General features: G+C 40.9%; 1 protein-coding gene across 1 annotated transcript in view; it reads right to left on the bottom strand.

The window, feature by feature from the left end:
- Positions 1 to 8,998: 8,998 nt before the first annotated feature.
- LOC136879385 (calaxin) overlaps positions 8,999 to 27,283 on the bottom strand; it is a 119,055-nt gene continuing 100,770 nt past the window's right edge. The window contains exon 4 of the mRNA XM_067153199.2: positions 8,999 to 10,322. Coding sequence (XP_067009300.1) covers positions 10,100 to 10,322 — 223 coding nt within the window. The 3' untranslated portion in view covers positions 8,999 to 10,099. The remainder of the gene's footprint in view (positions 10,323 to 27,283) is intronic.

Here is a 27,283-nt window from a genome sequence, read left to right as displayed (position 1 = left end):
AAACTGGCGCCAAGGGTTCTTAACCTGGGAGCGTGGGTTAACGACCACGGGACCCTTAGCTGAGTCCTGGCGTTGCGTCCATTTACTTGTGCCAGGCTCCTCACTTGAATCTATCCTATCCGACCTCCCTTGGTCAGCTCCTGTTCTTTTCCCACCCCGACGGTATTAGAGCATTCGAGGGCTAGCGAGTCTACCATTTTCACGCCCTTCATGGTCCTTGTATTTTTAACCGATACCTTCATTTTCGAAAAGTCGAGCCCCTTCCATTCTTGACATGAATATGTCTTATGGCACGGGGTCGTCCGAAAATTTGTGTAACACGATAAAATATGTGACGGAAGTGACGTAACATTAGTCGTTACGGTAGGCCTTGCTCGTCAAAGATGCTGCGGCTGCAAGTTAAGTTCCTTTGACATACAGTTGCAGTTCTCTTCGATTGTTTGCCAGGTGTAGACGCACCAACAAGGCGCTCTGCACCCAGCTCTGTGAAATGATGCAAATAAATCGTTCGTTATCAGTAATTGAGTTTCATTTATTGAAAGACATATTCATGATCATTAGCTTTTCCCAAGGGAAAAGTTTCTTCTCCATCTGATTAGGATTACAATTACAGTAGGTTACTATTTAATATCTCAACTACCGAGCTCGATAGCTGCAGTCGCTTAAGTGTGGCCAATATCCAGTATTCGGGAGATCGTGGGTTCGAACCCCACTGTCGGCAGCCCTGAAGATGGTTTTCCGTGGTTTCCCATTTTCACACCAGGCAAATTCTGGGGCTGTGCCTTAATTAACGCCACGGCAGTTCCTTCCCATTCCTAGCCCTCTCCTGTCCCATCGTTGCCATAAGACCTATCTGTATCGGTGCGACGTAAAGCAACTAGCAAAAACAAAAAAAATCTCAACTGTATCAATTTCTTTCTATATTAATCTATTTACCCTCCAGCGTTGGTTTTCCCCTCGGAATTAGCGAGGGATCCCACCTCTACCACCTCAAGGGCAGTGACCTGGAGCGTGAGACATAGGGTCGGGGGATAAAACTGGGGAGGATGACCAGTACCTCGCCCAGGTGGCCTCACCTGCTATGCTGAACAGGGGCCTTGCGGGGGGGGGGGGAAGATAGGAAGGGATGGACAAGGAAGAGGGAAGGAAGCGGCCGTGGCATAAAGTTAAGTATCATCCTGGCATTTGCCTGGAGGAGAAGTGGGAAACGACGGAAAACCACTTCGAGGATGGCTGAGGAGGGATTTGAGCCCCCCCTCTGCTTAGATGACCTCCCGAAGCTGAGTGAACCCTCGTACTACTTTTCAAATTTCGTGGGAGAGCCGGGAATCGAACCCGGGCCTCCGGGGTTGGCAGCTAATCACACTAAGCACTACACCACAGAGGCTGCTTATCAATTTATTTTCTATACATTAATGTAAAAGTATACTTTATGAAGGTAAAGAAAATTACCCGTGACTTCAAGCCCCGTTCATGGGTTGTGGAAGATGAAGATGGTACTCTCATTGGAGAGAAACAACTGGCCACTGAAAGATGGAAAAGATACTGTGGAAATCTGTATGCAGATGTGACTATAGGAATGTTTGCAATAAGTACATCCCTAATCAATCTAACTCAGAACCGGAGCCTTCAATACTGAGGAGAGGAGTAGAAGATGCAATTAAACACCTGAGTGGTGGCATCACTGGGGAAATGGGAGAAGAAGGAGTCTTCATCTGTAACAAGATATGGGACGGTGGTGTATGGCCACAAGACTGGCTCATTTCCATCTTCATACCACTTCTGGGATCAACAAGGAACTGCGGGAATTATCGAAACCATCTCACTAATGTCACATGCTAGTACAATATTAGTGCATATCTAACGTTTGAAGCCATGCGTTAGATATCACCTCCCATCAGAACAGGGTGGCTTTGTCAAGGGAAGAGGAACCAGAGAACAGATTCTAAATATTCGTCAGTTGGTTGAAAAGGCACATGGATTCAACATTCCTTTGTTTCTGTACTTCATTGACTACCAAAAGACCTTTGACTGTGTTTTGTTCCCAAAGTTCTGATGAGTTATAGAGGAAATGGGAATTCCATCTCATCTCATTTCACTTATAAAAGGCTTATACGATAACAACTTGGCCAAATTCAGAGTTGATGGTGATCTATCATCAAGTTTCAAAGTCTCCAAAGGTGTGAGACAAGGATGCATCTTATCACCTCAATTGTTGAACATCTATGGTGAACATATCATGAGGCATGCCCTCGACAGTTGGGAAGGAGGATTTTCCATTAGTGGGAAGAGAATTAATAACCTCCGTTTTGCGGACGACACCACACTTGTAGCCAGCAGTGTACAGGAGCTTGTCGAGATAATGGATCGTGTACAACAGGAAAGTCACAATCTTGGCATGGAAATTAATTCGAGCAAGACAAAACGAATGATTGTCAACACAGGTGCAGAGATTCAGCTGCCACAGCACCTGAAGAATCTCCAAAGAGTCTGTCAGTTTCCTTATCTTGGTTCAATGATCTAGGATACAAGTATCTGCGAAAAAGAAATCAAACGTCGCATCATCCTAAGACGTACAGCTATGGCAAAATTAAAGAAGATCTAGCAGGATAGAGCAATATCTATGAATACGAAGAAAAGATTAGTCCATTCGCTTGTGTTCAGGATCTTGCTGTGTGATAGCGAAAATTGGACTATAAAAGCCGAAGACAGGAAGCGAATCAACGCCTTTGAAATGTGATGTTGGAGAAGGATGTTGCGAATACCGTGAATAGCCAGGTGAACAAATGATTTTGCCATCCGGGAAAATGGAATACAAGATAGTCTATGCCAAGTTCTGTACCAGAGAATCCTACAGTTCTTTGGTCACATTATGAGAAGGGAGGATGACAACCTGGAAAAATGAATTGTCCAAGGAAAAGTTTGTGGCACAAGGTCACGAGGGCGGGTCGCAAAAAGATGGGTTGATCAAGTAAGAGAGATCATGGACTTACCATGGAGGATTAGTGTCCGGAAAACGCAAGTTCGTACAGAATGGGATCAGCTTATAAAAGAAACAACAAAGTCCTTGGGTCACGATACTCAGTCATGACTGGAATGACTGAAGAGAGAGATGCTTCGTCGCAAGACAGCCTCTGTATGAGAAGAATTATTTCATAAAATAAAATAGAGTATGGTTGCCCAGTTGTACTTCCTATAAAGTAAGAATTACCACCACAACTTACACTGATTTCCATGAGGTCCCATGGCGAAACTTACAACCTGACTTCCGTCCCGTTTATCATAATACCATTGTCTACTCTCGATAGTATACAGTAGGTCCCTCTGCAGTCGCTCACTCATTTACTATTCTATGCAGTATAACATCACCTGCAAATCCAATTATCTACTCCTGTAATACTTGTATAAACATAAAGGTCGAACAATAGAGTTTTTGTATAAATTTATCAGAATATTGCACTGAACATCTTATAATTTTATTACTCTCTGTAGTAGTTTTCTTTTTTAATTTTAACGAAGGTGATAGTTATTGATAGATAAAAGAAGGTCGAATTTTGTAGTCCTCTAGTAGGTCTGGACGTTGTTAATGAATTTGTTTACCTTGTCTCTGAGATGTTCCTAACTCACTGACTAACTTTTGAACATATATAAAACTACATTTAAATATAAAAATATAAAAATGTATATTCATTAAATAAAATACACATTTGTCGGACCTTGTACACACACTTACTTCTTATCGGCTTACTTACACATACGTTATTTGATGGGCGCCAGGTACAACTCAAGTGCAGTAATAATAGAATGAGAATCTTGACTATCTCTAGGGGGTGGGGTAATAAATTTACTTTTGACAACATACCATATAAGTTCTGGGAAAAGGAGATTGGCGTCCGGTTTCCCCATTAAATTTGAGGTTAAGAAATGTTACTGTATAAATGAAACGAAAGATTAATTTGATAGAACAAAATATATTCTTGAAATTGTATATAAAAATAGTAAGTATTGTTGCGATAAAACAGATGAGAATATGAAATTATGACATTGCAACTGAAAGAAACTAGGCATGAATTTGAATTATTCTTGACCGGACATTTATCAATTTATACGAAATATATCCCTCACTGGTTCACTTGACTGTACCTTCAACACTTTGAGTGTAATTACGACGTATTCCTTTGATCTGGTGTTTACTGTAGATGTGTCAAGCCTAATTTGGTGATGTATCCATGTGACTGCTTCTTCTGCATCCTGTTGACTACTTGGTAAGTCTATCCTTCTATGACTTCGTGGAAAGCCTTCGCGTCCGTATCTTCAACTAAGACCGTCCAACTGTAGCCTCACTCTCTCAATGACCAATGATTAATGACCAACTGTGGCCTCTCCTTCCAGTAGAATAATGACTGACGCTACAATATGCAGCCACCTTATATAGACGTTAGGTTGACGCACCTACGTAACCTCCTGAAATAACTATGATCTGCTCTCACCTCGCGACGAATATTATCTACAATGGTGAAATAGCCCGGGGCGGCCTGGGTTACTCAAAGAAACCGAGCTCAGCGCTAAATGCTCACGATGACGTAGCCATGATGTAGCGATGACTCTGCATTTACTCCAGCAGTATTGCACAATGTAGCAATGTCACATCCACATCTGATATACAGCAACTCTTTACTGAACATGTTTTAGTGTTAAATTACACACACGTATATATGCATACATTCAACTACAATCACGCAAGCGACAAGCATTGCAGAATGGAATTGAATAATAATTATAATACAATAATAGTAATCTCACAGATAAAATAATAATAGTACGGGCATAATAATAATAATAATAATAATAATAATAATCATAATAATAATACAGATATCACCTTGTAACGGGATTTGAACCGTTACATCTCCTTACTGAGTAACACTGGCAGCTGAGGGAAGGAGATCAGAAGAAGAACTGTTCTCGGAAAAGTCGCCATGAAACTGGTGTGACGGAGCGATCAGTAAAAACACAAAGAAATGTCTGGTTTGTGTCTTAGTGTGTTCAGTCTTTTTCTGTGGCTGTGAATCATGGACAGTGAAGGCCAAGGACAAAAAGCACATCGACACATTTGCAATGTGGTGCTGGTGGAGGATGCTACGAATACCTTGGACGGAGAAAAGACCTAACTCCTCCATAATACAAGAGCTTGGTATCCGAATCGACTTTCCACTCTTATTACAGAGAACCCCGCAGTTGTTTGGACATGTGTTAAGGAGAAAAAATAGCATTGAAATAATAGTTGTTCAAGGAAAAGAATGGTATCAGGCCACGTGGAAGAGCTCTCAGAAGATAGATAGACCAAATGAAATGAAATGGCGTATGGCTTTTAGTGCCGGTAGTGTCGAAGGACAAGTTCGACTCACCAGGTGCAGCAGCGAAATTAACCAATGATAGTTAAAATTTCTGACACTACCGGGAATCGAACGCGGAATCCCTGTGATCAAAGGCCAGCACGCTAACCATTTAGCCACGGAGCCGGAAATGGATAGCCGTAGACAATGGCGACAACAACCATTAGATCACAATAATCAGACATGAGTTATGCGGCTAAAAGAAGAATTTGTTTTTACCCGACATGCAATGTTTTAAATGCTTTGTACATCTCTCTGCACTTTTCATTTTTGATTTTTATACTTGAAGGAAGAGATCAAATGCAAGAAAGATGCATCTGGATAGGGCAAGAGAGAGCCAGGGAACGACTTCGTCACGACGAGCCACTGACAGGGAGAAGCTGTCCACCAAAGTCCCTCAAAATGAAACGAAATGGCGTATGGCTTTTAGTGCCGGGAGTGTCCGAGGACATGTTCGACTCGCCAGGTGCAGGTCTTTTGAATTGACTCCCGTAGGCGACCTGCGCGTCGTGATGAGGATGAAATGATGATGAAGACGACACATGCACCCAGCCCCCGTGCCAGCGAAATTAACCAATAACGGTTAAAATTCCCGACCCTGCCGGGAATCGAACCCGGGATCCCTGTGACCAAAGGCCAGCACGCTAACCATTCAGCCATGGAGCCGGACGGTGCCTCAAAAGTTCAGCGTCAACATGAAGGATCTACTTTTAAGCATCGCTACACTAACGTTCCCTAATTAAACCAAGCCAACAGAAAAAATTAAAATGACGCTTAGCACAGGCTGATGCTTACTTCCTAACGAACCGAACGCGGCGCCATTTTAGCTGCATTCAGGTCTGATATTGTAGACGGTGTTGGCTACACGCTGACTCTCATGTGCCGTGAATCGGATTACTGCATCGATTCGGTAACGTAAACGAAATCAAATGAATCGAGTCAGTAAAATGAATCGAATATCCCATCACTATAGCAGAGTAGTTGTCGCCATCAAAGAAACGGAATTTACCTTTTTCTCGTCACGATCATATTTAATATACGACTCACGGAGCGTAGTTAGTGGCGGCTCCTGGCTATACGCATGCACGCAAGTGGTTAACATGCATGGCATTTATTTTATAAGACAATACACGTTTCGGATCATGTAAACTGTGTCTCTTCCCATTCTACTGTCACTTCTCACAAGCATATTTATTTGCTGGCAGAATTGCAATATGGCAATCATGGGAGCGGTCCTGCGAATTTGTTTAACTAATACTGCTAGGGGAGCAGGGGGTAAGGCTGGTTTTACCCATGTCAAAGACATTTCATAAAATATTTTGTGCAAGTGAACTTTTATAACACATTATAACATAGAGCCATTGCACTATTACACTAGATAAAATATGTTATCATAGTTCAGCAAAAATGGATTGACAGGTGTGCGCATGTTTGGCCACTATTAGTTTTTACCTGTATTATTAATGAGAAAAATTCTCATAAAGTGTGGCGGTATCTTTTAAATGAAACCATCACAAGTGTTATATCTGTCCGCTTGTTCATACTACAAGTTAAAAACCCACTTGGTTTTAGGTTATCTCAGATGACTTATCTGAAAATTAAAAGAAGTTGCTTACAATAATCAGAATTAAATGAATGGTAGAAATGAAATATATGATGTAATCATCATATTCAACTTCAGTTTTTAGCCAAATCCATTCATTGGTTGTTTTTTTTTTTTCATCCAAACCTGTGCAACCTTCCTGTACAGTATGTATCGCCTCCCCTATGTTTAAACACACTTGTGTCCTATGTTGTACAACATTTCATTCACGTCATACTGGGAAATAAGCAATTTGGTTGTAGAATCGAATGAACTTATGATCTGCCATTTTGTATGTAACAAGTCAAATCTTCTACAAAAGATAGCACGAAGCTCACACCTTCTTTCAAAGAAACATTTATAAAAAGGTCATTTTATAAAATATTTCTTCACTACACTGTCATATATTTTATATATTTCACAAAAGAGTTGCAGTGGGTTGTGTAGGAAACCTCTACACAGTCCGAAGAACTTTCACTACCACTGGCTTTCGTCAGGGTGTAGCACATCCTGGAGACCTCAGTAAGGTTCATTACTTACAGCTGCTAGACCAGGCCATTTGAGCAAATGCTGTTTGCACTTGAGCGAATGTGTCTTACGGGACGAAGTCACTTCCCCATGGGCTCGTCTCCTTCGTTTCCAGTAATAGATAAGTTGGCCTGCAAAAAGAACCGTAGGATGGACTTAATTCATCGCCATGTGGTCTATAGCATTTAGAAGGGAAGTGTCAGTGGCTGATGGAAGGGTAAATCTCCTGTTCTGATTATGTATCTGAAAGAGAGAAATGTTGCACACGCGTTTAAATAGATCGCGAGCTTCCGCGGGTTGTAACCTATGTATTTTTTAAATGATGTAGTTCCCAGCCGCATTCTATAGTAGCAATTGGTGATTGCTGTATGAGAAAGCCTGGATATTTAGCTGAGATAGCCGGAGGGAATGTGAAGTGAAAGAAAACTCCAAGAGAAAGAAAATAATGGTCACTCCGTGACGTGATTCTCAGGACATCCTAGGGGCATAGGAAGATTTTTGTTTAATTTGTATTTTATACAGAAGAAGGTAACAGAAAGGAAACTATTTTATTAAGGAAACCGTTAATACAGTACCATGTGAAACAGAGAGACAAGTTTCGAGCTGCTGAGACGACTGATTATCTCGGATCACTACATCAGTTGCCTTCATCAGGAAAACGTCACAACGTACAGTCGCTCAAGAAAGATCCTCGGAGGCATCTACACTTTTCTCAGTAGTTTGTTGTGAGTATCCACAGCTTTTGTATCTATCTTCTTCCTTTTCTTCAACCGCTTTTCCCACACCTGTGGGGTCGTGGATGCGAACTGTGTCGCACATGTGCATTTGGCCCCGTTTTACGACCGGATGCCTTCCTGACGCCAACCCTATGTGGAGGGATGTGATCACTATTGCGTGTTTCTATGGTGGTTGGTAGTGTATCGTTTTGTCTGAATATGAAGAGGAGAGTGTTGGGACAAACACAAACACACAGTCTGCGAGCCAGAAGAATTAATCAGTCGCGATAGAATACCCAATCAGGCCGGGAATCGAACCCGGGACCTCCTGAGCCGAAGGCGTCAATGCTGACCATTCAGCCAATGAGCCGGACACAGGTTTTGTACAGGGTGCGGCTGACGAATGTCAGACGTAAATAACTCAGCAACGCAACAAGCCATTCACAATTTTGTTTGGCAGTTTAAAAGAGCAGGCTACATACAGTAGATTGGAGCGAACTAAAGGTCGTATTGGCCACAGCTTTCAAACAGGTGTTATTGTCTTGGCCTTGGCCGTGGAGAACACGTGCAGGGGCTAGCATGGCGTGGAGTGGTGTACATTGAGGTTTCGTGATGGAGACTTATTTAAATAATGCCGACTCTGTTACCACAACACAGCAGACACTTTGGCTTAAGCCGACATGAGAAAGTTCCGAGCAGGAACACTATTCTGTTATGGGTGAACAGTTCGAGTGTGAAAACGAAGCCATCTGGTAGGCCTCGTAGCGTCCGTGCAGTGAAACACGCCGTTACACAGTGTCTTCAACGTTCAGTGGGTAGGCATTCACGTGCTCTGGGACTCTCGGATCGCACGTAAGGTGGATTTTACACGCAGATATGAAGTTCCATCCGTACAAAATGGTGGGTGTTCATAAACTAAGTGAACGCGATTGGGCCAACCGCAGAGCGTGATGTGAGAGTATCCTGGAAGCTTTAGCAGCTGGCACCAGTGTCCTGGCAAGTGATGAAGCGCACTTTCATTTGTCAGGCTACGTTAATAAACAATATTTTCGGTACTGGTCCGCAACCAATCCTCAACAGCTCCATGAGCGACCTCTCCACAGCGAGCGTGTTGCTGTTTGGTGCGCTATCGCTGATTTTGGAATTGTAGGCCCTTACTGTTTTGAAGAGGAGGACAGAACTGTAACAGTAACATCGGATCGTTACGTACAGCTATTACGCAACTTCCTGCAGCCGACACTCACCGACTTAGGGAATCCTGCTGTGTGGTTCCAACAAGAAGGTGCCAATTGCACACACAGCCAGGGCGTCGATGGGTCTCCTCAGAGAATTGTTTCCAGGACGTCTAATCTCCTTACGGGGTGACGTTCCATGGCCAGCCCGTTCCCCTGACCTCGCCCCGTGCGATTTCTTTCTCTGGGGATATTTGAAGAATCGCGTCTTCCGACGTAAGGCGCCAACACTACAAGACCTGAAAGCTGCCATCCGTGAAGAAATCGAGGCAATGCCACAAGTCATGCTCAAGCGAGTCATGCGGAACTTCAGGGAGAGGCTTCAGAGGTGCATCGAACAGGACGGTCGGCATTTGGATGACATTATTTTCAAAACCTAGTGTGTATGTGGCGCAAATGGCAAACACTACTCTTTCCAAATGTGCAATAAATCTTTATATGGCTTGTTGCGTTGCCGAGTTATTTACGTTTGAAATTCGTCAGGTATTATATTTTGATAATATTTAAAACTGAGTCTGATAAAATATTAATGCGAGGAATATAGAATACCGTGCACTCATTCTTTCTCCAGCGACTATACATTGAACAAGGACAGAACACAGTTCAACCTGGACGGAGTTGTAAACACGACATAGCCTGAAGTGTCTATCCCTGCAGGGTGGAGATGAAGGTGAGACACGCGTTTTCTGCCGGCAAACACTGTCCAAACGCCTCCAATAAGAGCGGTTCCTGCAGCACCGCGGACTGGAAGTCATCGAAGGAAACTTTGCCGTCCTTATCCGTGTCCAGCTTCCTGAGAGCCAGCTCCACTAAGTCCTTGACTCCCTCGTCTGGATCTTCATCTCCCGGATGTTTGATTAGGCAGTTCCTGGAACACCACATTTACAGCGTGTTAATTCTCTACACATTCAGAATACCCAGCCATGAACATGATGCAAATGGATAAGGACAAAATCTCAATTTCCCAAATGACTGACAATGACCTTCCATTACTATATCCTACCAGAAAGCCGTCCTCTACCATGCCCGGATCAGCTCCACAAAGTCTAGGAATTGTAGGGAAAATGTTTCCAACAAAAAATATATAATAATCAGTTCGCGTCTTACTCCTATGACACTTTATTTCCGAACATTATTTTGCTCGCTACTCAAAAAACAAATGAAAGAACAGAGATCTTGGAATCACTGCCTTCTGACTCTTGACAGACTCAAGATGAACTGACTATCTGACTCCAAAATATTATGTTCTATTTCTTTGAGTTCTATAGCTTACTACACTATGGGATACCTAAAGAAGAACATTATAAAGCGACTTCAATGCAAGATGACCAAACTCCAAGTGTTACCATTCATAGAGTAAAAAACAAGTATAAATTTCAAGGAATATGGATTCTCTCGACTGCGACCAACTAATGCAAAGTAAAGTAAACACAAAAATAAATACTCATAGTACAGACAAGCAAGTCAGTGTTGAAAACATCCTAGGGATATGAGCTACGAATTTTAGGTAAATAAAATATAGTAAAGAATGTGAAGCGACAGCGAAACTTAGCCATAGACACCAGGTCCACCAAGTTAGAGAGGGTCTATCATCTGCACCTCCAAGAACCTCAAGCTGAAGCACTTCAACTCAGTAGTAAGACCCTCTGCGTTCTGCACCTCTGAGTGCCTCTTGATGAATCGAAAGGGCCCACTCAGGAAACTAGAACTTAAAGAGAGGAAGATCTTGAGGAGGATACTAGGACCCATAAGAGAGGAGGATGGCACCTGCAGGATCAGGCACAACAGCGAGCTCTACGAACATCAGGAAGACATAGTCACGTATATGAGGAAAAGGCGACTGACCTTCTAAGGACACATGACCCGCCTGAAACCCTGCAGGGTCACCAACAGAATCCTCACAGTGACAAGCAGGGGAAAGGCTTCCAAAACCCAGTGGATCACCTCAGTAAAATCAGACGTACAGATCCCATTAGAGACCACAGAGAACCGATCTCAGTACCGACAGGCCATCCTACACTGTCCCTGACAAGCAAAAAGAGTACAGGGACCACCAGACCTAAGTAGACGGATGGAAGGAAGCGGGCACACAGCCAGAAAATGAAAGCGTACTGGGCCAAGAGAAAGCAGAAGAGCTAAGACGAGCCCCGTGGTCCGCAGCAAGCCAAAACGAACCGAAAAAGATAAGTATGAGAATATATTCTTTATTTATTCCTAAAAATTACAATCCTTTTCTTAACCATCGTTATCCGGTCGATTAGATTAGCAGTTTGCCTTCTTCTACTACTACGAGCGCTAACGTGAGTCAGTCCAGAGTTCAATCAATCAATCAATCAATCAATCAATCAATCAATCAATCAATCAATCAATCAATCAATCAATCAATCGATCGATCAATCAATCAATACTGATCTGCATTTAGGGCAGTCGCCCAGGTGGCAGATTCCCTATCTGTTGTTTTCCTAGCCTTTTCCTAAATGATTTCAAAGAAATTGGAAATTTATTGAACGTCTCCCTTGGTAAGTTATTCCAATCCCTAACTCCCCTTCCTATAAATGAGTATTTGCCCCAGTTTTTCCTCTTGAATTCCAACTTTATCTTCATATTGTGATCTTTCCTACTTTTATAAACGCCACTCAAACATATTTGTCTACTAATGTCATTCCACGCAATCTCTCCGCTGACAGCTCAGAACATACCACTTAGTCGAGCAGCTCTCCTTCTTTCTCTCAATTCTTCCCACCCCAAACTTTGCAAAATTTTTGTAACGCTACTCTTTTGTCTGAAATCACCCAGAACAAATCGAGCTGCTTTTCTTTGGATTTTTTCCACTTGTTGAATCAGGTAATCCTGGTGAGGGTCCCATACACTGGAACCATACTCTAGTTGGAGTCTTGCCAGAGACTTATATGCCCTCTCCTTTACATCCTTACTGCACCTCCTAAACACCCTCATAACCATGTGCAGAGATCTGTACCCTTTATTTACAATCCCATTTTTGTGATTGTCCCAATGAAGATCTTTCCTTATATTAACACTCAGATACTTTCAATGATCCTCAAAAGGAACTTTCACCCTATCAACGCAGTAATGAAAACTGAGGACTTTTCCTATTTGTGAAGCTCACAACCTGACTTTTAACCCCGTTTCACTTAAGGCCTTACAACTACATTTGCTGCGGGCATTTTCAAAATAAAATATGCCTGAGGGTACTGAACCAAGGAATATATTACAGAAATAATTGTGTAAATAAGTTTATTTGGGTCGAATTTGAATTAAAAAGAAAACGAATAAAGAAACAAGTGATTTTAGACTGTTTTTTCCGGAACTGAATTTGAAGTGAATTTGGAAATGTGTTCTTTTAGTTTGATAGAGCTCTCCAAGACTCACAATTTAAAACCTTTCCGGGCCCTTTAGCCCTTCAACTTTTGGCACAATTGAGGAAATTGCTTAATTTTACGTTTTTCGTAGTGGGGAGCCCTACCTTGTCTGCTAAGGAATGTTTACAACATTAAAAATGACAAAAATTAACACGAATAGTTGAAGATTCTGAGACATTTATAGGCAACAATGAAAAGTGTTCAATAGTACAGAAGGCGGAGATGTAATACATTCCATTAAATTTACCGAACCGACCTCGATAGCTGCAGTCGCTTAAGTGCGGCCAGTATCCAATATTCGGGAGATAGTGGGTTCGAACCCCACTGTCGGCAGCCCTGAAAATGGTTTTCCGTGGTTTCCCATTTTTACACCAGTAAAATGCTGGGACTGTACCTTAATTAAGGAAATATCTGACAGAGTGCTGTACAGCGTTAAGCCGTTAAGGCTATTATTTTACAAGTTGCTTTACGTCGCACCGACACAGACAGGTCTCATGGCGACGATGAGATAGGAAAAGGCTAGGAGTGGGAAGAAAGCGGTCGTGTCCTTGATTAAAGTACAGCCATGTGTGAAAATGGGAAACCACGGAAAACCATCTTCAGTGCTGCCGACATTAGGGTTCAAATGCACCATCTCACGGATGCAAGGTCGCAGCTGTGTGGCCCTAACCGCACGACCAACTCGCCCGGCCATTATTATTATTATTATTATTATTATTATTATTATTATTATTATTATTATTATTATTATTATTCCCTGGGTTTCTGCGAAACACAGAGGTGTAAGAAAGTGCGGGCATGAATGGGTGGATAGAGAAAAGATCGAATTTTAATTTAAAAGTCTAAAATTTGAACTTTTACCTGCTTCCTCATTTTTTCTTTTCAGATTTTAAACTTTATTAAACAATAACACATTACCAGGTAAAATAAGGAGGTGAGCTAGGTGGCTCAAACGTTACACTATTACCGAGATCAGTACTGCTCCAGTCAATTCAAGCAAGGAGACGGAGCTCCAACATTTACAATATTAGAAATGGCGGGGAATGGCATTAGTAAACGAATAAGATTGAGTGAAGCTTTTAAAGGTAGAAAACATCGTAGTATGAAGATGAAATTGGAATTCAAGAGTCGACATAGTGAGGCAAATATTCATAGAAGAAAATTAGTGAGAATTAGTGATTCGAATAATTCATTGAGGAAAATGTTTGAAAAATGTCCCAGTTCTTTGAAATCAATTAAGTAAAGACTATGTAAACAACTCACTGGGAATCTGCCACCTGAGCAAGAGTAGACCAATAATGACCGACTGATTGACAATGTGCTTTTGGGAAAGGATGTGGGAGAAATCTAAGAACAGTTCGATGCAGTGAATAGGAAGAAGAACAATAATTGAGAATCAAAGTGAAGGGAAGGGAAAAAAATCCTGAGAAGTATGTTACAAAATATCAGAAATAGATTTTTTAAATTATGTATTTCATAAATGGTGTCTTTAAAAATAGGAAAGATCACAATATGAAGATAAAGTTGGAATTCAAGAGGACAAATTGGGCCAAATATTCGTTTATAGGAAGGGGAGTTAGGGATTGAAATAACTTACCAAGGGAGATGTTCAATAAATTTCCAATTTCTTTGCAATCACTTAAGAAAAGGCTAGGAAAACAACAGATAGGGAATCTGCCACCTGGGCAACTGCCCTAAATGCAGATCAGTAGTAGTGGTAGTGGTAGATAGGCTAAATGAAGAAGGAATCCATTGAAAATATGAAATTATGAATGAAACGGTAGAGAAGCCAGGGAAGACAGTTTAGAAACATAAAGCAAAATTATATTAATGTTTCTTACAGACTGATGATGCAAATAACAATAGAAAATAATAAAAATCAATCCTAAAATATGCAATACACAGAGAGCGTCTTTGCTCCACACGATACTCTCCAAAATTTACAAGAGTCAAGCTTCTCAAAGGCACAGTTTAATTAGGTAAAAATAAACCTGATTCCACTGCCTTACTTGCTCGACAGTCTACATTACATTTAAATAGGAAAAGAACAGTTAACAGAAGCAATAATTGCCCATTCTACCTGGCCTTAGAGAAAAATAAATTTATTGGTCAGAAATCAAAATGTTAAGAGGTGAACAATTGCACTCCTTTGAAATTCACTTGAAGATTCATAAAACCCTATGTGAGGTTCTGGCCCGAAGTTACAGAGGCTAAGCCTATACTACGGAGGTGATTAGATGGAGAAACAATTTAAATGACAAAAGGAAGAGATAAATTTTAAGTTTAGGAAATCATAGCCACCTCAACACCAAGTTGAAGGGGAATAAAAGAAGGTTCACACCCTTTACTCCCAAGTTAGACTTCGGTCTTTAGACTTGGATGAACATTTATATAGAACATAGAATTTTACAGTACGAAAGAATTTGAAACCTTCCCCTCAATTCAGATTACATGATTAAAAGATGTCTGCCATTACCTTGAGCTGGTGAGCCTTCCGGAGATGGGCCAGACTAGCCCCCTGCCTCCTCTACAAACACACTCTACTTCTTGACTGGACTGGAGCGATCGAAAAGACATGGGCCAAATGGTACCAGCTTTTATAGTAGAGAGGAAGATTCCACAACTCTCTGGGCCGAAGCCCTGTCCACACCCACAATTTTGATTGGTTGATTTAATAAATGTACAAAATTCCTTATTGGTCGAAAATTTAGAAGAAGCAGTGCTAGTAACCAAAGAACACAAAAAAGAATTTACAACATTTCAGATCTGAAAATCTCGAAATTACAAATTTCTTTGAAAATTAATTATTCTTGTTCCCACCAGAGGGGGCACGTACGTAGACAGTAGAGACACCTGACGATAAACGTTCAAACTTCTAGTGCAAGAAAGTTCACTGTGCGTATTCCAGATGGCCTTCTAAAAGGCGCTCACTTTAAATGAACAGGGTTGGTGTACCTCCGGTACAATTATTATTATTATTATTATTATTATTATTATTATTATTATTATTATTATTATTATTATTATTATTATTATTACGTCAGAGTTGAAAAGGGATTAAGGCTTGACCGAAGTGATTCGGATAGGAAAGAATAAAGAGACTATCCTGGTGAAAATCAATAAAGACAATGCCAAACTCATTTGCAGCCTCCGAGGTTAACAACTTGCAACCTGCATACCGCTGAATGTAGGCGTGGCCAATAGTTAGCATTAGTGGAAAGTGGATAATTTCCTTTTTTCCTAGGCTAAAGAAACTAGTCATATAGCTGATCTTGAATTTTGCCGCCGAACTCAAGGTAACTTCAGTTGCTTGAGTTCCCAACATCGCCTCCTCCATGCTGACACAATGACCCCGTTAGCGCAGGCAATCTCCGAGTTCAATTAAAAGAGCACTGCTGTCTGGCGTAACGTTACCAGTTTATAACTGCCCGAAGCAAATCCTCAAATTATGAAAAGAAATATACAAGTTCCTCTTGTGTTTAAATCTGAACGAGAAGAACAGGTTTCTGGCATCAGAGGAGAGTCAATCAAAGTATGTGAGAGAATGGGACGTGATTTACAGTTTCAGGAGGTAGAGAGATGTATACAGGGTGTTACAATAAAACTGGCTAAGCTTTCAGAACACATTCCTCACACGTAGAAGAAGAAAATGTGTTATATGGACATGGATCCGGACATGCTTAAGTTAGGACTAATTTTCTACAACTCTACTGAGCCGTTTCCTGACGGCCCATAAGAGACAATCAGATATATATTTGCCATATTAAATAATTATATTGAGATAAACTTCAGTTAGGCATTGTAAAAGTAGTAGATTACAGAATAGTTGAGACCGGAAGTCCGTGGAGACATAAAGTCGCTGAATATTGCGCGATGCTTCCCTGTGACCGTGAGAAAGGTTCAGTGTTACCAGAAGTTAGCATATCTCGGCACGTGTAGAAGACGTTGACCAAGAGGAGCATTCAGCCGATTAGGAAGCGTGGGTGTAGCCAATGTGAATGCTGGACTGCGCGGAATTAAAATCCCAGGTTGACCAACATGGATATCTGCGTGAAAAAGGACACGGATATAGAAGAATCAGTTCTGTTAGTTGATGGATTTCCACAGGTCTGAAAGTGAAAAATAATAAGGAATACACTATAGAAATAATCTGAGTCATTTTTAAGTCATCCGGAGTGTGTTTAATGTAAATTTTATTTAATATAAAAGTCATTGTAAATAACAAGCACGCCGATTGGTCGATTCTTTGAATATACGGGAATCTCCTAGCGACAACGGCGTTAGCCAAGCTTCTCAAGCGTCCCGATCATTGGGAGCGTCATTCTGACTGTGTGAATCGCCGGGAGTGAACGTTGTTCTATACTGCTCTTATATTTGTGCGCGAATGTTGCCACGTGGGTAGACATATAACAGTGTATGGTCTTTTCGACCGAAAAACACTGCATCTAGTTGTGAAGTTTGCTCAATTAACTGGTGCAGTGATAAATTACCGATTACATTATGACGCAAAGTTCATAGACGGTAATATCAGCCGCAGACGGATGAGTGATGGAGAGACGCTCAACTGTATTGCATTTTTGTGTCGGTCGCGTATCGCGAAGGACTTTCGTACCGAACCGCGAGCCGCTCTAACTAACTGTGTTAAACCCTAAATGTGTGTTCTTAATTTTACGTATGCTGTTCTGTCAGATTAATGGTGGCTTAGTTCACAGCTGACAAGGGTTTACTCGGCACGTGCACATAGAGCGGTGAAGAGGCATTTACCTGAAGTCTTCTGTGTTGCAGTGTACAGGAACTTTCATCAAGAAGATGGCACCGCCCTTAGAAGAAAGAAGATTGTTTCAATGTATTAAAGCTGTGGTGAACATGGAGTAGAACATCATCGGTGCGAGGATGTGAGCCGTTGCCGATATCCAGGGAGTTGTCAAAGATAAGACGCCTGTTTTAAAATTAGATTGCATGTTATATGAATTATGTTTAATACTAGTGAAGCTTAGTGTAGGGATTTTTCTTAACGTAATTTTTGCCGGACGGCATGTATTTATTTTACATTTGTGATGCTGTAGATACAGATAGAAAGGGAACGCATGATTTCTATATTTTTCTTTTACTTTGCGATTAGTTAGATGGGATATTGAGGGAGTTGTTAGGATTTATTTTGTTTTTGTGTCATTATGCATGTTAATTAGCTTAGAATTATTCCGATATTCTTGTATGTTAGAGATAGGAGGATTAGATTGACAAGATCATCCACTTTCCGAGTTAAACACTTGCTGCGTTGAGAACAAATTCAGTTTTATTTTTGTCATTTAGAAAGTTAGTAACAGACTGCATGAGGCATGTTATTTCAGGAGCTGTGACACGTGGAGATCTGCATCGCAACGTTGACTAGAAAAGGATTCTTCCAATGTGGGTTGGAAACTGTTTCGTACAATGATTTGAGTGGGAATCAAACCCGGATTTATAATGAGAAAGGCTGATGAGATTGTAAGAAATACAAGAGAATTTAATGCATATTGATTTATGAAGTTGGTGATGCAGGCCGATTGCATGCCTGATGATGTGATGAGAATTAGGTGCAGTGAGTATAGTCCTGCAATTGTATTCTGGGAGATTATTGAGAATCAGAATTGACGGGAAATTATGTCAGGCCAGTGAATCTGATGTGTGTTGAATTATAATAGCATGCTAGCAAGAAGCACAATTGTATGTGAGTTGCCGAGCAGTTGAGGAAATACGAGCTCGCCTTACAGGTTTACTTATCAGCCGTGTTTACATAGACAGTGTGAAATGAGATGTCTTCTCCGTGATACAATCTTGTCGAACAGTGACCAAGCCCTCAGTGCAGTCTTTGAGTTTTAACATTTCTTTTCAGCCCACCGAAAAACAGGAAATATGTGACAGAGGAACGCACTTTCTGGTGCGCAAATGCAGCATAGGAATGCAAATGTTGCCCATTGCTTTCCACTTGTTTAATAAAGTATAATATACGTTTTCTCTTACAGGATGGTGCTTTGTGCAATTTCATGTGGTTTTGATATGTTGTCTTGTTGTTTAATGGGGAACAGCCCGAGTGCTGAGTGAATGTTGGTGGTCAATCTAGTTCTTACTAGATCTCTTTGGTGAACCGCGTTTCACGCCGAGTCAGTGTAGTATATAAGTTTTCCCTTTTCTAATCCAATGTAGATATTTGAGATACTTTAATAATGTTGTGATCATTGTAAATATAGCGTAGGTAAATGAAGTTCACAAATATTTAATGTTGTGTTTGGACTTTCATTTTGCCTTTAATTATTTGCGTACTTAACGTTTTGATGTCCATTTTCTTTTCAATTTTATCTCTGTGATAATTTTATTATCATTTTATTATTTGAATTTCATTTGTGTTAGTATGATTCGGGGTTATTTTACGAAATAAACTCATCCTACCCCATATTATTGTTTCTCATTCGAGTTAAACCTCCATTATTCCTATCATATACTTATAATAAGCGATAAACTTCGACATTTAGACTGGCCCTTCGACAACCAACCCACTTCTCTGCCCAAACCTGAGTTAGTCGGATGTTTATACAGGAATGGAGGCATCGTCCTAGAGGGTTACTACCCCTGAGTACGGTACACTACATAGTACAGTTCTGGACGTCAGAGGTGAACTATCGTAAGGACGAAGGCGTGGAGTGGATGGCACAAGGTTGTACTGTGGTATAATCTCTTACCATTGTTTATCACTGCCTTCTTCTTGCACATACGATACTATCACAAAGCTTATCTTCATTCCTGAGAAACATACACATACAATAATGTACCCGTAATAATAATTATTATGTTATTGTTTTTACGTACCACTAACTACTTTGACTGTTTTAGGAGAGGCCGAAGTGCCAGAATTTTGTCCCGGAGTTCTTTTACGTGCCATTAAATGTACCGACACGAGGCTCACGTATTTGAACACCTTCAGATACCACCGAACTGAGCCAGGATCGAACCAGCCAAGTTGGAGACAGAAGGGAAGTGCCTCAACCGTCTGAGCTACTCAGCCTGGCTGTACCCATAAGAATACACGACCAAAACTAGTCGCATACGACTTGTTGAAACCCTCAAAATAGTAGTTTTTGCATTTACGAAAGTTTACCTCTGCCGTTTAGATTTTTTTTTACAGGAAACACAGAGGAACAACATAGCACATCAACCCGTCGTCGTATTAAATCCCGGATGTGCTGTTGTATCCCTGTATGCATGTATCACTGCTAAGGGAAGATACTTAACACTAATACTGGCAACATAGAGTATAGATCTTCTTCTTCCACCTATTCTTCTTCTTTTTCTGAGATAGAAATAGAGAGACAGGTGGTGGTGATTATTGTTTTAAGAGGAAGTGCAACTGGGCCATCATCCTCTATATAACATTAATCAGAGGGATAAAAACGGATCGGATGCGACACTTCGAAAAATGAAGATATTGGCCAAAGACAAGGCATGACAGGTGGTGGTGGTGGTGATTATTGTTTTTAGAGGAAGTACAACTAGGCAACCATCCTCTATATAACACTAATCAGAGTGAAAAAATGGAAGGGATCCGACACTTCGAAAAATGAAGTATCAGCCAAAGGAAGACAAGGGCCACGAATGGAGTGAAAATGAAAGACTCCCTAGCCCTCGCAAACCCAATAGCGTCGGGGTCGGAAAAGAACAAGAGTTGACCAAGAGAGGTCGGATAGGATAGATGAAAGTGAGGAGCCTGGCACAAGTAAGTGGAAGCAATGCCAGGACTCAGCTTAGGGCCAACCCACGCTCCAAAGCTCAGAGCCCCTGGGGCCCCTTTTAGTCGCCTCTTACGACAGACAGGGGATACCGTGGGTGTTATTCTTCCGCCCCCGCCACAGGGAGACAATAATTTGAAAGCCGAGGATTGGAGAAAAGTGGTAGACCGTGACCAACAAACAAGCACTCAAGCATGGGAACAAGATGAGATCATCAGCACTGTGTTTGGTGATTCAATGAGCCCCAGTTCCAGTGAGGAGGAAGGAGATAGCGATGTACACGTGGAAGGAATCGAGCAGCTCCTCGGCTATTAGCATCGGTGGCCAGATGGGCAAGTAACTTTGTAATCATTCAGCGGCACATTACGAACTGGTTGTTTGGATAGTTTTCTAATAATTACGGTCTGTGGCTCCTTGAACTGAATTATTCTGTTCCGCATCAAACATTCCCGTCGTGATTTACATTTTACACTACGTAACCTTTTGATCGTTGGTAACATTTGAGGAAAGACAATACGACATACGAACTGAGCTTTCATTCCCTAAGTGATTGTCGGTGTAAGTTCTTTAACGTGGATAGAATTTTATCTATGTGTACAAGGTCAGTAGCGCTTTCTCACTGTGCGCTTTCTGCCTGTAACCAAGAGCTTGAGAAAATCTTCGCATCAAGTGAACCCCGTTCTAATACTCAGACCAAAATTTAAAATCCTTGAACACGCCGGAAAACGAACCCATGGCCTTGTAAGAAGAGACAGTCACGCTATCTCTACGCCACAAGGCTGACTAATAATAATAATAATAATAATAATAATAATAATAATAATAATAATAATAATAATAATAATAATAATAATAAGAGATATCAAAAGCTATTAAGATAAAAACAGGGGTATGGCAACGTGACGGTTTGTCACCGCTTCTATTCAGCTGTGTTTTACAGAAAATTGTAATACTGTAATGTGGAATGTAAAGCTTAAAGAACATAACATTTTGCCGATAACTTTGGGGAGAAAAAGAAGGCACTGAAATACATTGCCTACCATTTGCAGACGATTTTGCTATATTGTCAGAAAACCTAACAAGTGCAACAACACAAATCAATCTCTTGGAAGAATTAGCCAAGAAGACAGGTTTAAGAATCTCCGTAGAAAAAACAAAATGTATTACAAACATCAGGAATGCTCCAAAATTTTTGGCATCATATATTGGTCCAGTGGAAAGAGTAACGAAATTCAAATATCTGGGAAAAATAATTCAAGAAAATGGTTTAGACAAATCTGCAGTATAAGAAAGTGTACAAAAGATGAAAAGAGCATATGGTATCACAAAGAATATAACAAAAAGTGTCTATCTAAAAGTCTTTAAATAAGCCACTACACTAAAGCCGTGAAACCGCAATGCTTATAAGCAAGTGAATGCCTGGTACTAAACTATAGATTAGATAAACTTGAGGTACTAGAAAGAAGAATCATGAGAAGAATCTTAGGCCCTGTGAAAACAACAGAAGTATGGAAATTAAGATGAAATGATGAAATATACAGGGACATAGAAATATAACAGAAACCATAAGAAAAAGGAGATTGCAATTAATTGGACATATTTACAGAATGGATGATTCCAGATTAACAAAAATGATTTTCAAGTACTTTTGGGACAAAAAGGCAACAACTAACTGGATTCAAGAAGTAAAGAAAGATTTAGAAATAAATAATATAAGAGGAGAAGAAGCTATGAACAGAGAGATTTTTAGAAAGAGGGTAGTAAGTATGGAAGGATTTCAAGGAAGACTGAACAAGAAACCTGGTGCGAAGTGGTCGGAGAACAGAAAGAAACAGCGTGGTGAAAGGATAAAAGAATATTGGAAGAAACGGAGGAGAAAACAACAAAGTATCAAGAATTGAACTGATATTGGTACATGGTCCTTAGCAGGCCTCCCAGCCTTCCCATTCCTTTGTGAATATACTCATTTTTCTCTGATCTATCGGAACCTATTGTTTCCCCTATCGGTGGAGTCAAAGGATGCATTTTCTGTACCCCATGCACGTAATAAGAGGCTACTAAGAGGGGAAGAGCTCTCTCGTCTACTAAGCCATGATTCTATGCTTTCCTGCGTGGCAGAGAAGATGAACGAGTGTGAAGTTATCCTGTGCGCAGTAGAATTATTAAAAAATAAATCTTCAGAGAATGAATCATCACTTTCAAAACGAGAGTCGGTGAGATGGGCGTGGCACTGCCACTTTGTTTGGTGGTATTTGTTTAGTTTTTGTATTTCAGCGCTTTGCCACTGAACTGCCAGACTCCAACTCTGTAAACGATGGCTGTAGTCAATAATACCACAGCAACAGAAATCTCCTTCCTTACCGCGCTGTTTTTCCGATCGTGACGCCCATATTACATATCATCGTTCCCAATTAGCACTGCAAGTGAAAACAGTTTTTCAGAGTCAGAATATGATTAGGTCATTGTAATCATTGCTGGAAAAAGAGGCACAAGTCTCGTACTGAAGACCAGAAGGTCATTAAAATGGTGGATGACGTTGGTCTGTTTTTGTGGAGATAGTCTGATGCGCAACTGTGTGTGTAACAGCCATCAACTTCTCGTGCGTCAAACCTCCAACAATTACTAGAGGACGACCCATATCAACATTTACTTCTGACCATGTGCAACATGTTCTGACTGTAGAGAAACTGTGAGATATTCCTGAGAGTAAATACTGAAAATGCCTTCCACCTGCATCTGTACACAATTTTCTATGACGATGTCCGCCACTCTTACTGGTGTCATTTCTAATGGTTTCATGCAGTTCAGAAAGTAGACATTAGTATCCTAGAGGAATGATTGAGTGTAGTTTTTAAAAGTAGGAAAGATCATAATGTGAAGATAAAGTTGGAATTCAAGAGGACAAATTGGGACAAATACTCGCTTATAGGAAGAGAAATTAGGGACTGAAATGATTTATCGAGGATGATGCTGGATAAATTTCCAAGTTCTTTGACATCATTTAAGAAAAGACGAGGTAAACAACAGACAGGGAATCTGCCACTTTGGCGACTGCCCTAAATGCAGATCAGTGGTGACTGATTCTATTTAGTGCTTGTAGTAAGGATGAAAAGGAGACTATATGTAAGTCACTGGGAAGACCCCAACTAGAGTATGGTTCGAGAGTGTAGGGCCCTCACCAGGATTACTTGATACGAGAACTGGAAATATCCAAAGGAAAGCAGCACGATTTGTTCTGGGTGATATCAGACCAAAGAGTAGTGTTAGAAAATTGTTGCAAACTCAAAGGTCAATAACTGATTGATTGATTGATTGATTGATTGATTGATTGATTGATTGATTGATTGATTGATTGATTGATTGATTGATTGATTGATTGATTGATTGATTGATTGATTGATTGATTGATTGATTGATTGATTGATTGATTGATTGATTGATTGATTGATTGATTGATTGATTGATTGATTGATTGATTGATTGATTGATTGATTGATTGATTGATTGATTGATTGATTGATTGATTGATTGATTGATTGATTGATTGATTGATTGATTGATTGATTGATTGATTGATTGATTGATTGATTGGTGCCTCTGTAGAGCCCTCCTGAAGGTATTTTTTTTGACACTCATGGGCGACCTGCACTTCTAGGTGTGTGTGACAATAATAATAATAATAATTATTATTATTATTATTATTATTATTATTATTATACGGTACCTAAATGTTCATACATAAACGAATACATGCATACAAAGGTTATGGGTTCAATACATACATATATTCACCTTATAAACTATTTTGCCTTTCAATATTCAGTCTGCAAGCCTCTACAACTGATGGTGGTGATTATTATTTGCTATACCTAAAGTCAACCTCACTTACTGCACTGCCCTCCTGAGAGAATGCATTTCCTAGGAACTTGATCCACCTGTTCAAATTTTTGTATTACCTCTCTGGCATTCGATCCTCCTAGGTTTCACTTTAGTCGCTTCATCACATTTCAGGCTCCAAATCAGCACAGCGCAGTCTGCCATTAAGACCCAGTAACAAGCCCAACTGAATCCCTCCCACCCATTTCATACGTTTCAGTTAATGATCTGTGTAAATACTATGAACAACAATGAGGATGTAAGATTACAGCCTTATTTAAACTCTCTAATTACTTTGAACCAAGAACTCTTCTGTAGGGTGATTGTGAACATAAAACACTTTGATTGCCTGTAATAGCCTATCGCTGATCCCACAGTACCTCAGTATGGCCAACATTCTTTCCTTTTGTTGCTCTGGTATATGGCTCTCTAGATTTGCGAAACATAAACATGACTTTTTATTCCTCTCTTAGCATTTCTAATTACTTGGCGCATACTGAAAGTCTCTCGCATCGATCAAACCCTCTTTTCCAAAACGCCTGAGAAAACCATAACTGGTACATCAATCAGAGCAATACCTCGATAGTTGTTACAGTCCTTCCTGTTCACTTGCTAACAGACAGATGCAGGTACTGCTTTTCTTCAATCAGAAGGTATCTTACCCAAGCATGTTACTCTACGAAGCCTTTTCATCCGTTCATCTTCACTATTCTTCACCACTTCAGTTATTCCTGGTGCTTTATGACACTGTAGTGTATCTGCCATCCCTTCCACTTCCTGCATACAATTCCTCATTTACCTCCATTCTTGTTTGGAGTCTTTTTTGATAGGTCTCTTTTTTAAGTTTGCAAGCTGCTCTGACTTCATCATTCCACTAACGCGTGCTCTTTTTCCCATATTTAAGCACAGTTGTTCTTAGCCATGCACTTGCCTTTCTACTTCAGCATACCTGTATGCCACCCTTTCATCCTCGTTCTATATCGTGAACGAGCTGATTGTCTACTCTTTGGAACTTTTAACTACTCATATCGATACAGCAGAGTTCGTTTCGGTAACATTCTCTTGTCCAACTCACAACGTAATATTTAAAAAATGGTGGCTGAAGTAGCCGGATTGCTGATACTGGCTAACACGAAACTATCACATAGGCTACATATTATACAAATGGCGGCAAATTAACATGATACATGTAACATCTTTCTTCTACTTTCTTTCTTTCTTTCTTTCTTTCTTTCTTTCTTTCTTTCTTTCTTAATCCACTTAACCTCCAGGGTTGATTTTTCAGTCGGACTCAGCGAGGGATCCCACCTCTACCGCCTAAAGGGCAGTGCCCTAGAGCGTGAGACTTTGGGTCGGGGGATACGACTGGAGAGGAGGACCAGTACCTCGCCCACGAGGCCTCACCTGCTATGCTGAACAAGGGACTTGTGAGGGGATGAGAAAATCGGAGGGGATAGACAAGGAAGAGGGAAGGTAGCGGCCGTGGCCTTAAGTTAGGTATCATTCCGACATTTGCCTGGAGGAGAAGTGGGCAACCATGGAAAACCACTTCGAGGATGGCTGAGGTATTCGAACCTCCCTCTGCTCAGATGACCTCCCGAGGCTGAGTGGATCCCGCTCCAGCCCTCGTACTACTTTTCAAATTTCGTGGCAGAGCCGGGAATCGAACCCGGACCTCCGGGGGTGGCAGCTAAGCACACTAACCACTACACCACAGAGCCGGACATGAAAACACTACGCTAACAAATACCCATCGCATATAATAAAGTAGAATCACATATACGAGTATTCTAGGGACAGCCCGACAGTAGAAGAGAACAAGCTGATTATTGAGAAATGTCACTTAGTCAATTGACACCCTGCATAGTGGCCATGGCCGTTAAGGAGTCAATTCTACACGGTCTGGCACCGTGGTTAGCCGGTTCGAGTCCCGTTGGTCGAAAACATTTTCATCTGCAGAATGTTGGCCGGCAGGGTAGGCGGGATGGTGGTATATAATTACTAATCACTAGACTGAGTGCCAAAAGTCTGGATTCAATTCCACACCTCTCCGCAGCGCTCATATGGAGTGAGGACATGACGCTGTTGATGGTGATTCGTCCGACGGATGGAGACGTCAAGCCTTGATCAGACACCTTGGTGCTTTTCGACAGGAGTAGGCTATGTGCCGGCACCGGGTTTCACCTTCCTACTATCATATACCGCGTTAATCATTTAATAATAATAATAATAATAATAATAATAATAATAATAATAATAATAATAATAATAATGTTATTTGCTTTACGTCCCACTAACAAATTTTACGGTTTTCGGAGACACCGAGGTACCGGAATTTAGTCCCGCGGGAGTTCTTTTACGTGCCAGTAAATCTACCGACACGAGGCTGACCTATTTGAGCACGTTCAAATACCACCGGACTGAGCCAGGATTGAACCTACCAAGTTGGGGTCAGAAGGCCAGCGCCTCAGCCGTCTGAGCCACTCAGCCCGGCGTCAACGATTTCATCTCATTAACTCCTCTGATGAGGTTGGTGTCAGGAAGGGCATTCGGTCGTAAAAACTCGCTACGAAGATTCATCTCACTTCAAATCCGATTCCTGAGAGAAACGGGATAAGAGTTGAAGGTAAGTTACTTACTCAAATAACATTTTCTTAGATTTCACGTCATTGTATAGAAGGAAATGCATAATGAAGCTGTTAAAATGATAGGCTACCTATAGCTTCACTTTGAATGTTAAGACATAAAGTAAGGTGCGAAATTCCTCCATATATTCACCCTCATGAGAACTATGAAACAGAACGTGTTGC

Source organism: Anabrus simplex, chromosome 8, assembly GCF_040414725.1.
Source record: "Anabrus simplex isolate iqAnaSimp1 chromosome 8, ASM4041472v1, whole genome shotgun sequence".
NCBI lineage: Eukaryota > Metazoa > Arthropoda > Insecta > Orthoptera > Tettigoniidae > Anabrus > Anabrus simplex.
Note: the sequence above shows the minus strand (reverse complement) of the source record. Positions and strands in the feature narration are given on the sequence as shown.